Genomic DNA, 10,939 nt, shown 5'->3' with positions numbered 1-10,939 from the left:
GGGAAAGAAAGACAAGAGACGTAGACCAAGAGAAATGTACTAAGGAACAAGCTATTGAGGATAGATCAAAGAATGATTGCCAATTTGCCACAAGTTATTTATTGAAGGATGTGAAATTTTATCGTGCTCTAATGGGCTAGACATTGGAGTGGAGGATCTAAAGCATAATTTTTATTGTAGAATTCAAGCTCATGAGGTAAAAGAAGCTTTGCGAATGATGGATAATGACAACGTAGTTGGGCCACGTAAGACAATATACATGTTAAGGTATGGAAGAGTTTAGGAGATAGAGGGATTAGTTGGCTCGTAGTTTTATCACAGGATTTTTCAGGTCAAAGAAAATGCTAGACTAATGGAGGAGAAAGAAACACTTTAATTTATAAGAACATGGAAGATATACAAAATTGCATAAATTATTGGGGATTAAACTTTTGAGTTCTACCTCGAAGTTATGAAAAAAATTGATTGACTGAGGACTAAGAAAAGAAACCAATATTACTGATAATCAATTTGGTTTTATGTCTGAGAGGTCCGACCATGGAAGTAATTTACTTCCTACGACGAGTGATGGAGCAATATGGTGGGATCAAATAGACTTACACATTGTTTTCATTGATTTGGAGAAGACAATGATAGTGTGCCTAGAGAGGTTTTGTGGATGGAGGACAATCCAATCGCTAGAGGCAGAGGAAAACCTAGCAAACTGTAGATAAAATTATTAAGAAATGTTTAGAGGTCAATGGTTTGACTATATACATGTTTTATGATAGAAAATTGATGTACCATTTGACCGATGTTGCCGACCTCATCTAGTGGGATAAAACTTGGCTTTTGTTGTATATTTGTGTGGGGATATATAATCATATGTGTATCAACGTTATTCTGATAATAGATGATTGTGCAGGTCGAGAAACTTCTAGAAAAATCTAGTAAGAAGGTTGTCCATAGAGCAGAGCTTAAGCTTCCACTAATACGTATCAAGGTAAATTCGATATACTGTAACATGACTTTGGAAAATCACTTCTATATTCAAGGGCACCTCCTCCTGTTTAGCATTTCACTTCGCAGGAAGTAATCTGCAATTCATGATTCTATAATCTTACTGGTTTGATCACACACTTGTCTTCTTGAAAAGGTAGTAGTTTTCATGATATCAAACCAATTAAACTCTATGGGTCGTGCACGGAGTAGGATTTACAAATCCCTCAAAAGGCAGAGTTTGTTATGAATTTTAATTTGACTTGAACTTCTGTTCAGTGTATTGCTATAATGGCCATCTAGTTTCATTAGACATTTCATAAATGTTTTCTGGCGTGGCTCCAAATCTCCAACTAATAAAACTTAATTTACAGGTAGATTACTCTGGATTTATGACTATAAATCCTCAAAGATTTGGGCAGAAATATGTAGGAAAGGTAATTTCATTCTATCACTCTTCCTAAATAAGTGTTCTAATGCTGATTTTACCTGAAGATTGTTTTCTATTTTTAATTGATCATCTTTATATCCTTATGTTTATATTAGGTTGCGAACCCCCAAGACATTCTTATATTTTCAAAGGCATCAAAATTGGAGAAGGGTGGAGGTAATTTAAATTATATTTGTTTAACTTTATTTACCAGTTCTTTAATATTAACAACACAACACAATATTTGTCAGTTACTGTTGAAGATTGGCGCTAATTAAGGAGAATCAACAGATTTTGTTTTGTACAGTTTTATGACAGCTTTATGTCCATTAAATATAGATTAGTATTAGCTAATTCCTAGCGTTTCCTATCTTATTAGAATTAGCAATTATGAGGAGAATAACTTCCCTAATTCCTAGGCTAGATCAGCGCCCAGCCTTAATCTCCTAGTCTGTATAAATTCTGCTTTGTATTACTGTAAAGATACATAAAATAAAATAAGAAAATTCCGCATGGTATCAGAGCTCGATCTGATCCATCCCTAAGAAAACCCTAGCGCCGCCAGCAATGGGTGAACCTTCCAACGAACAGCCAAAGATGGAAACTGGATCATTTCCGACCAGTTCACATATTCAATAAAAATCAGAAGCATTTTCAGTGTGAAATTTGTCAATTGTCCAAACATACACGTAGCCAATACCCACCCCAACCCTATAAGCCATCCCAACCTTTCGCCCTAATTCATAGTGATGTATGGGGACCATCACGCATTAAGAATGTTACTGGTTCTAGATGGTTTGTCACGTTCATTGACGATCACACTCGTGTTACCTGGGTATTTTTAATGAAAGAGAAATCAGAAGTAGGAAGGATCTTTGAGGTTTTCCACAACATGGTGCAAACTCAATTTCACAACAAGATCCAAGTGCTTAGAACTGACAATGGTTGTGAGTACTACAATTCGATTCTAAGTTCTTACCTACAAAAAGTTGGCATTGTTCACCAAAGCTCTTGTGTGGACACTCCACAACAAAACGGAGTTGCGGAAAGAAAGAATAGACATATTTTGGAAGTAACTAGATCAATCATGTTAGCCACAAATGTCCCGAACCAGTTTTGGGGGGAAGCTGTCCTTTCGGCAACACACCTTATAAATAGAATGCCTTCCCGGATCCTTAACCTCAAGACCCCCCTCTCCACACTCCAAATCTTCTTCCCAACCAGCAAAATACTCACCTCCATTCCCTTAAAGATTTTTGGATGCTCATCCTTCGTCCACAACCACAACCCACACCGTAGTAAACTTGACCCCAAATCTATCAAGTGCATTTTTCTTGGTTACTCACCTCACCAAAAAGGGTACAGATGTTACTCACCCATCACCAAAAAATTCTACCACACCATGGATGTAACCTTCTTTGAGAACCAACCCTACTACCCCAAAGTTGGCATTCAGGGGGAGCAAGTACACACATATCCAATTGAAACTTTAGAATACCAACCTTGGATGTTTGAACAAACAGAAACTGCCCCTATCCCAGCTGAAAGGACAGCAGAACCTGAACCGGTTGTTGTAACAGAAACTGAAGCAGTGGCCGAGGCAGAAAATGGAAAAAACAATGAAATTGGAACAACCCAACATAATCAAACAGAAACTGAAGCAGTGGCCGAGGCAGAAAATGGAAAAAACAATGGAATTGGAACAACCCAACATAATCAAGGTACACACGAAGGAAGTTGGAAAACTTATGAAAGAAGAAGGAGGAATGAAGTAGAGCCTAGCACAGCTCCACCGCAAAGCCATGAGTCTCACCAGATTCCAGAAAATGAAATCCCTACAGGTAACGTTGTCCCAAACTCTAAACTCCCTGTGAATCTTGACACTGTTGATATTGATATTCCTATTGCTGTAAGAAAAGGGGTGAGAACTTGCACTCAACACCCTATTGAGAATTGTGTTTCCTATGGAAAATTATCACAAAACTACAGATCATTTGTAGCAGCCATTGACAACATAGAAATTCCAAGGAATGTTCAAGAAGCTCTACAGAAACCTGAATGGGCAGCAGCTGTAACTGAAGAAGTCCAAGCACTTGTAAAAAATGGCACATGGGAAATCACCACAATACCTGAAGGGAAGAAACCAGTGGGATGCAAGTGGATCTTTTCGGTTAAACACAATGCTGATGGGAGTATAAACAGGTACAAGGCCCGATTAGTTGCAAAGAGATTTACACAATCATATGGAGTGGACTATGAAGAGACCTTTGCACCTGTGGCAAAATTCAACTCAGTTCGGGTCCTATTATCATTGGCAGCAAATCTAGATTGACCCCTACACCAATTAGATATAAAGAATGCTTTCCTAAACGGTGAGCTAGAAGAGGAGGTGTATATGCAAATACCTCCCGGGCTTGAATCACATGACACCTCAAACATGGTATGCAAACTCCATAAATCCCTCTATGGCTTGCTCAACTCAGTCCGGGTCCTATTATCATTGGCAGCAAATCTAGATTGGCCCCTACACCAATTAGATATAAAGAATGCCTTCCTAAACGGTGAGCTAGAAGAGGAGGTGTATATGCAAATACCTCCCGGGCTTGAATCACATGACACCTCAAACATGGTATGCAAACTCCATAAATCCCTCTATGGCTTGAAACAATCTCCAAGAGCATGGTTTGATAGACTAACAAGAGTTGTCAGGGAAGATGGCTTTGCCTAATGCCAAACAAACCACACTATGTTTGTTAAGCACTCTCCGGAGGGAAGAATAGCCTTATTTATTGTCTATGTTGATGATATTGTTATTACAGGAGATGATCATGATCAAATCAGCCACCTCAAGAGTATCTTAACCGAAGAATTTGAAGTCAAAGATTTGGGCCAACTCAAGTACTTTCTAGGAATGGAAATTGCTCGGACAAGGGATGGTATTTGTGTTTCTCAAAGGAAATACACTTTGGATTTACTCAAAGAAACAGGGATGCTTGGATGCAAAGTTGCCAATACTCCGGTAGAACCCATGAAACAAAGTGAAGAAAGTGTACCTGCTGATAAGGATAGATATCAAAGCTTAGTTGGAAAACTAATCTATCTAACTCACACTAGAATGATATTGTTATTACAGGAGATGATCATGATCAAATCAGCCACCTCAAGAGTATCTTAACCGAAGAATTTGAAGTCAAAGATTTGGGCCAACTCAAGTACTTTCTAGGAATGGAAATTGCTCGGACAAGGGATGGTATTCGTGTTTCTCAAAGGAAATACACTTTGGATTTACTCAAAGAAACAGGGATGCTTGGATGCAAAGTTGCCAATACTCCGGTAGAACCCATGAAACAAAGTGAAGAAGAAAGTGTACCTGCTGATAAGGATAGATACCAAAGCTTAGTTGGAAAACTAATCTATCTAACTCACACTAGACCAGATATTGGTTTTGCTGTGAGCTTGGCTAGTCACTACATGTCCAACCCAACTGAGACTCACATGAAGGCTCTAAATAGAATCCTTCAATTCCTAAAGGGTACACCTGGTATCTTATAATATCTTTTATATTACATTAGAATATCTTGAGTTATTTCCTAGGATCAATTTATAATGATAGAGATATCTTAGAATATCCTCTCATTATTATTATGATTTGTGTTGAAGATTGGCGCTAATTAAGGAGAATCAACAGATTCTGTTTTTGTACAGTTTTATGACAGCTTTATGTCCATTAAATATAGATTAGTATTAGCTAATTCCTAGCCTTTCCTATCTTATTAGAATTAGCAATTATGAGGAGAATAACTTCCCTAATTCCTAGGCTAGATCAGCGCCCAGCCTTAATCTCCTAGTCTGTATAAATTCTGCTTTGTATTACTGTAAAGATACAGAAAATAAAATAAGAAAATTCCGCAGTTACAATATGGAAGGCAGGCATCTTTTATTAGTTCTCTTGCTGAATTTTGATATAGTTTTATCTTTATATCACTTTTTAGGTTGCAAAGTACATTTCTTGTGCATGTTTATCTATTTATTTATTTTTCTTTTCAAAAAATTCAGTTTAATCTTGTTCACACCTACCTTTGACCTTGTTACTTTAAGTATGACGTGCTCCCTTTTGATCTGTTTTAAGCACCAATTGGCCTTTCACCGATTCCGGCAAATCGGCAATAGAATATTACACATTGATTACACATCTATCTTAGTGACCCGTATTAGAATTCACAAGATTCAAATCCTTTAAATCAAAAAGCAAAACAGAGAGCATAAAACCACCCAGATATGGTATTTATAATTATTTGATGCTATAATGCATATGCACAGTTAAACATTTATTTTATTTCCCCGAGTTACTCATTCTTTTTGTTGTTTTAGTTATGATTAGAAATTTAGAATCAACATTAAGGTCACGTTGAAGGAATATTATGACATTAAATATTAATAATTGTTTACAAAGCATATGCAATATCCATTGGAAGCAACTACAATCCCAAGTTGGTTAAGTGGCATCTGGGAATAAGTATGTTTACCCCTGCACTTTTCTTTTGTAGGCAAAATTGATGATTCGGAACGACTTCGTCCAGAAGAATTAAATCAACAGAACATAGAGGCTTTGGTTGCTGAAAGTAATCTGGTATTTCAATCATTTAGTACTTTAATCCTTCTACGTACAGCTTTATGAATATTTCATGTTTCAACAATCAACAGTCACATAGGTTTATGTGCCTCATTGACTGTGAAATTGTTATGAACCTTCACGTGACATGCACTAGAATCTCTCTTTAGATCTTTGGTGAAAACAAGAAGCAGACTTGTCCTTGATAAAACCCCTCCTATACTAACACTGGTTTTCCTAAACAATAATTTTTTTCGTGTTTGTTTCAGTACCAATCTGCCTTTTTCAAAAGGTTACCAATAATGAAGAGATTCTAATTAAACTACTACCTATAAGGAAGGATTCTATTCTTCAGAATCTTATCAAAATAAGGAAATAAAAAAGAAAACTACTACTGATAAGAATTCTTTCATGCAGAATCTTATCAATTTTGTTGTGAACTCTTACAAATAGAACCTAAGTCAACCTAAAAACCAACTTGTAAGTTGAGGGATGTCCCCTTTTTTTCAAGCCATGTGACATATAATGTGGCACTCTCAACACTCCCCTATTATGTTTGATATTGAACACCTGGAGTGTGACCAAAGTGGTCCAATAATGGGAAGCCTGATAGATCTATGTAGACTTTAATATCTTAGAATTTGGGTTATACTTGTAAGGTGGGAGATGCCCACAATTTTATAAAGACTTTTGAAAAAGCATTTGGTTGATGATTTGATTTTATCACATCCAACGTGGGATTCACAAGAGGAACATCTACGGGGTGTATGGGATGTTTGTTTCATAGAATTAAAATATATTCTTAGGATTAAATTTTCGATTAATATAATATTGGGAATCTTGTTCCTGGAAAAATTTTAAAAAGTGTTTGGTTGATGATGTAAATTCTTGGATATTTTTAAAAAAATAAATGGTATAATTATTTAAATACCCTTGCTATGTTAATAGATGAGTCCTCAAATTTATTTTCAAAGTATTATTGCTCTTAGTAGCAAACAATGTAAAACAATATGCCTTAAAAAATAACAGAATACAGTGGAAAAGTATTAGGGAATTGAACCAGAGTGTTCGATACTTTTTAGTTTATCATACTTCAATTCATGTACTTCCACGTTTATTTATGCAATTAAAATACCATGAGTTCTATTTTTCTAATAGGATTCACTACCTATCAACACCCAATCAAGAACAGAAAGTATTAACAGTGTGTAACGCCTTACTGTGTAGCAAAATGTGTGCAAAGCCAGAAAGAAAATTCTACATGGCACATAAATGGGTATGGATATTTGGGTGTCGTGCAGTCACTGAGGGGTAGAAATGAACTTTTGAGGATGAAATGGATGTCAACTGCTGGGAATAAATTATTCCCACCCTCTATCCTGGGAATAACAATAGAGTTAATATGGGTAAAAGAGTTACTAAATAATTTATTCCCTGGAATATTTTTGTGTGTATGTGTAACAAACACGGGAATAAATAATTGCTATCTTTGATTCCTGGGAACTCAGTTTGTAGCAGGGAAACAAATGCCTCCTTCAACAAAGGGTGCAATGAAAAGAATAAAATAATCATTAGAAGGAAAATGACCACTCCAATCTCTTTAGCATATTTGTTCATGTAATTTGCAACTTCATGGAAGTTCTTATTGACTGCTGTCAAAGTTTGATTTAGTGGTATAATTTTACTGGGCAACTTCATTAGTATCTGGAATTCTAGATTGACTTTTTACTTTTGTTGAAAGTAAGAAATAAAATAATCATTAGACGGAAAAAGACCACTCCAATCTCTTTAGCATATTTGTTCATGTAATTTGCAACTTCATGGAAGTTCTTATTGACTGCTGTCAAAGTTTGATTTAGTGGTATAATTTTACTGGGCAACTTCATTAGTATCTGGAACTCAGTTTGTAGCAGGGAAATAAATGCCTCCTTCAACAAAGGGTGCAATGAAAAGAATAAAATAATCATTAGAAGGAAAAAGACCACTCCAATCTCTTTAGCATATTTGTTCATGTAATTTGCAACTTCATGGAAGTTCTTATTGACTGCTGTCAAAGTTTGATTTAGTGGTATAATTTTACTGGGCAACTTCATTAGTATCTGGAATTCTAGATTGACTTTTTACTTTTGTTGAAAGTAAGAAATATAACTATAAACAAAATGCTAGTTCAATTTTATTTTATCTTTAAATATTTCTAACTCTTGATGGTTTTGCAGAAAATGGAGATACTTCCAGTCAATGATTTGGATGTTGCTTTACACAATTTTGTGAACAAGGATGATAAAATGGCATTTTACTCTTGTGTACAGTACAATATTGATGAAACGCGAGTGAGTTTCTTTGCGGCATTTATCCATATTGTATTCCACAACCTGTTTACTAAAAAATGAGTACATTGTTTCTTCTTCATGTTTTTGTATGTCTTATGTTAATGTCATATTCCTTTCTCTTCCCGTGATGATTTGCTTTGATGCTTACGCAGAATAAAATTGCCAAGGATTCAAATGACCGGAAGTTTGATGAGGAAGATTTAGTTGTTAAAGTTGAAGAGTGCTTTGAGGTCAGAAGATTCATCATTGTTTTAGGAAACGACTATTCTCCATTAAATTGTGGTTTAAAATTTACTTTGCCTTATGGGAAGGCCTTTACTACTAAGGCTTGCATGAAATAGCATAATAGTGGTTGCAGATGATCTAGGTACTACAGTTGCCTATGTCCTCTCAACCTTGATCCATCTCAATTAATTTTTTCCTTTATTTGCAATTATGGGGGCCTTCATGGTCTTTTACTAGGTCATTGTGATCACAATTGTTTATTGGACAGAATACATGTAAGTGTCATCAATGACTCTGTTGCATCTCTTTATTGTTCTAGGAACGTGTCAAGGAGCGATCAACACGCTCCAAGGGACCCACACAGTTCACTCCTGGTGCTCAGTCCTTTGAGGTATACCCAACAAATGATATGATACATTGATACTTGCTATTGCAATATGATTGAAGAAGCAGGGTTTTTGGCAGGTAATATTAATTATGACCTTCATTCATAGCTCCTCTCTTTATTCCATATAGGGTTTTCAAGGCAGAAGTGCTGCTGGAGCAGATAGTGCAGTTTCCTTCAGCGACGATGAAGATGCCATGCCAATATCAGCCTCAAAGCAAAGCACCAGAGGTCGGAAAGGAGCCTCTGCCTCTCAAACTACAACCAGAGGAAGGGGCAGGGGCAGGGGTAGGGGTAGGGGCAAGGATTCCGGCACCTTGAAGCAGACAACCCTTGATGGAGCTTTAGGGTTTCGCCATTCTCAAAGGTTGTATTTGCTAAGACATAATTCATTTTAGTAACTCTTGATTTCTATGCAACAAAGTTAATCCAGAGGGTATATGGAAGTGATGATGACTCAAAAACTGAGCTCCTCCTTTACCCCCCAAAACATTGACGTTCATTTTTATTTACTATTTAGAACTTTCTAATTGAACAAACATGTCTTCACTGTTAGAATATATTAAATATCTTTGAATAGCTTTGACATTATATTAGAGCATCTTAGTTTATCTCCTACGACATGTTTCTAATTTTAGAGTATCTTGGATAGTTGGATTATCTCCTAAGATTTGTTTCTATTTTACTTAGTTATTATCATGATTCTTTTCCTGATTTTCTTATTTATTTAGGATTAGGAATTTTTGTATCCCAATGCATATGATTATTGTTTGATCTTTTGTATCAAGTCAATATCAAACTTCATGGGGAGTGTCAGAATATGTTAAATATCTTTAAATAGCTTTGAGATTATACTAGAGGATATTAGTTGATCTCCTAGGACCAGTTACTAATCATAAGTATCTTAGATTATCTCCTAGGATTAGTTTCTAAATTACTTAGTTATTATCATGATTTGTTTCCTGATTTTCTTATCTTTATAGGATTAGGAGTCTTGTATCCCTATAAATAGGGGTTAGTGTTTTGTCTTTTCTATCAAGTCAATTTCAAACTATAGTATATAATTTTCGCCGAAGAGTTAGAAAACCTGCATGATTTGAGGAACATTTTTATGCATTTCTTTTTTACGGGGTTAGGTTTATGTCCCCCCAATTTTTGTTTTTCCTTTTCTTTTTAATATAGTTTTTAGCTTAAAAAAAAAGTCAATTTCAAACTAGTATATACTATATAGTTGATAATATTCAAAGTTCTTATTATTTCTCTCCCCTTTCCTATAACCTCAACATAGGAGAATAACCTTTCGTTATTAAACTTGCCAGTGGCCAATGGCCATCCTCGAGCCGTTATGCCAAAAATTGTGTTGTATCTTAATTGATGTCTCTCAAAAGGTAAAGATTGGAAGAAAAAAAAAAGGCACGTGATTTACTGGATCAGAGATGTAAGCTCTACTCAGTTATCGTATGTCTGTATATTTATAGTGTTGTTTAGAGTTATGATTCTGTTACCTGACTTCTTAGCTGCTTCCAGCATCCCCATTGCTTTAGCCAGTGTGGACACAGCACTTTCTAGAGTGCACATGCATGAAAATAATCTAAAGTAGAAATACTTTCGCCATTGTAGGGTTTATATAAAGTCATTTTGATAATCCCTTGATGGTGCACTGACTATATGAATATACATTCAACATAATTTCATTGATTTAATGCAGGTCTGCATCAACTTCCATCCAACATGGTGCTGATGATGGGGATAATATGGCTTCTGCTTCAAGTGACGATGCCAAAGGAAATGCAGTCGAAGAGATTGATGACAGTTCGGTATGGACTAATGCCAATTCCATATGTACCGCACTCCTTTGTTTGCAGTACCTTCAAATATGAAGTGTATTAACTTTGGTTCAGTGCTCGTCAGTTTTCCATGTGCTACCCAACAATTTTTTGTGGCTTGGACTGTAATTGTCATGAAATATCCTCGGCATT

The 10,939-nt window shown here is 35.8% G+C and overlaps 1 protein-coding gene across 1 annotated transcript in view; it reads left to right on the top strand.

Moving 5' to 3' along the window:
* LOC101499107 (double-strand break repair protein MRE11) overlaps nt 1-10,939 on the top strand; it is a 17,772-nt gene that overhangs the window by 5,483 nt on the left and 1,350 nt on the right. The window contains exons 10-18 of the mRNA XM_004487597.4: nt 905-982; nt 1,353-1,415; nt 1,525-1,585; nt 5,956-6,038; nt 8,237-8,350; nt 8,503-8,580; nt 8,895-8,966; nt 9,092-9,327; nt 10,669-10,777. Of these exons, the coding sequence (XP_004487654.1) occupies nt 905-982; nt 1,353-1,415; nt 1,525-1,585; nt 5,956-6,038; nt 8,237-8,350; nt 8,503-8,580; nt 8,895-8,966; nt 9,092-9,327; nt 10,669-10,777 (894 nt within the window). The remainder of the gene's footprint in view (nt 1-904; nt 983-1,352; nt 1,416-1,524; nt 1,586-5,955; nt 6,039-8,236; nt 8,351-8,502; nt 8,581-8,894; nt 8,967-9,091; nt 9,328-10,668; nt 10,778-10,939) is intronic.

This window comes from Cicer arietinum, chromosome 1 (assembly GCF_000331145.2).
Source record: "Cicer arietinum cultivar CDC Frontier isolate Library 1 chromosome 1, Cicar.CDCFrontier_v2.0, whole genome shotgun sequence".
NCBI classification, from domain to species: Eukaryota; Viridiplantae; Streptophyta; class Magnoliopsida; order Fabales; family Fabaceae; genus Cicer; species Cicer arietinum.
This window is presented reverse-complemented; position numbering and strand designations above follow the sequence as displayed.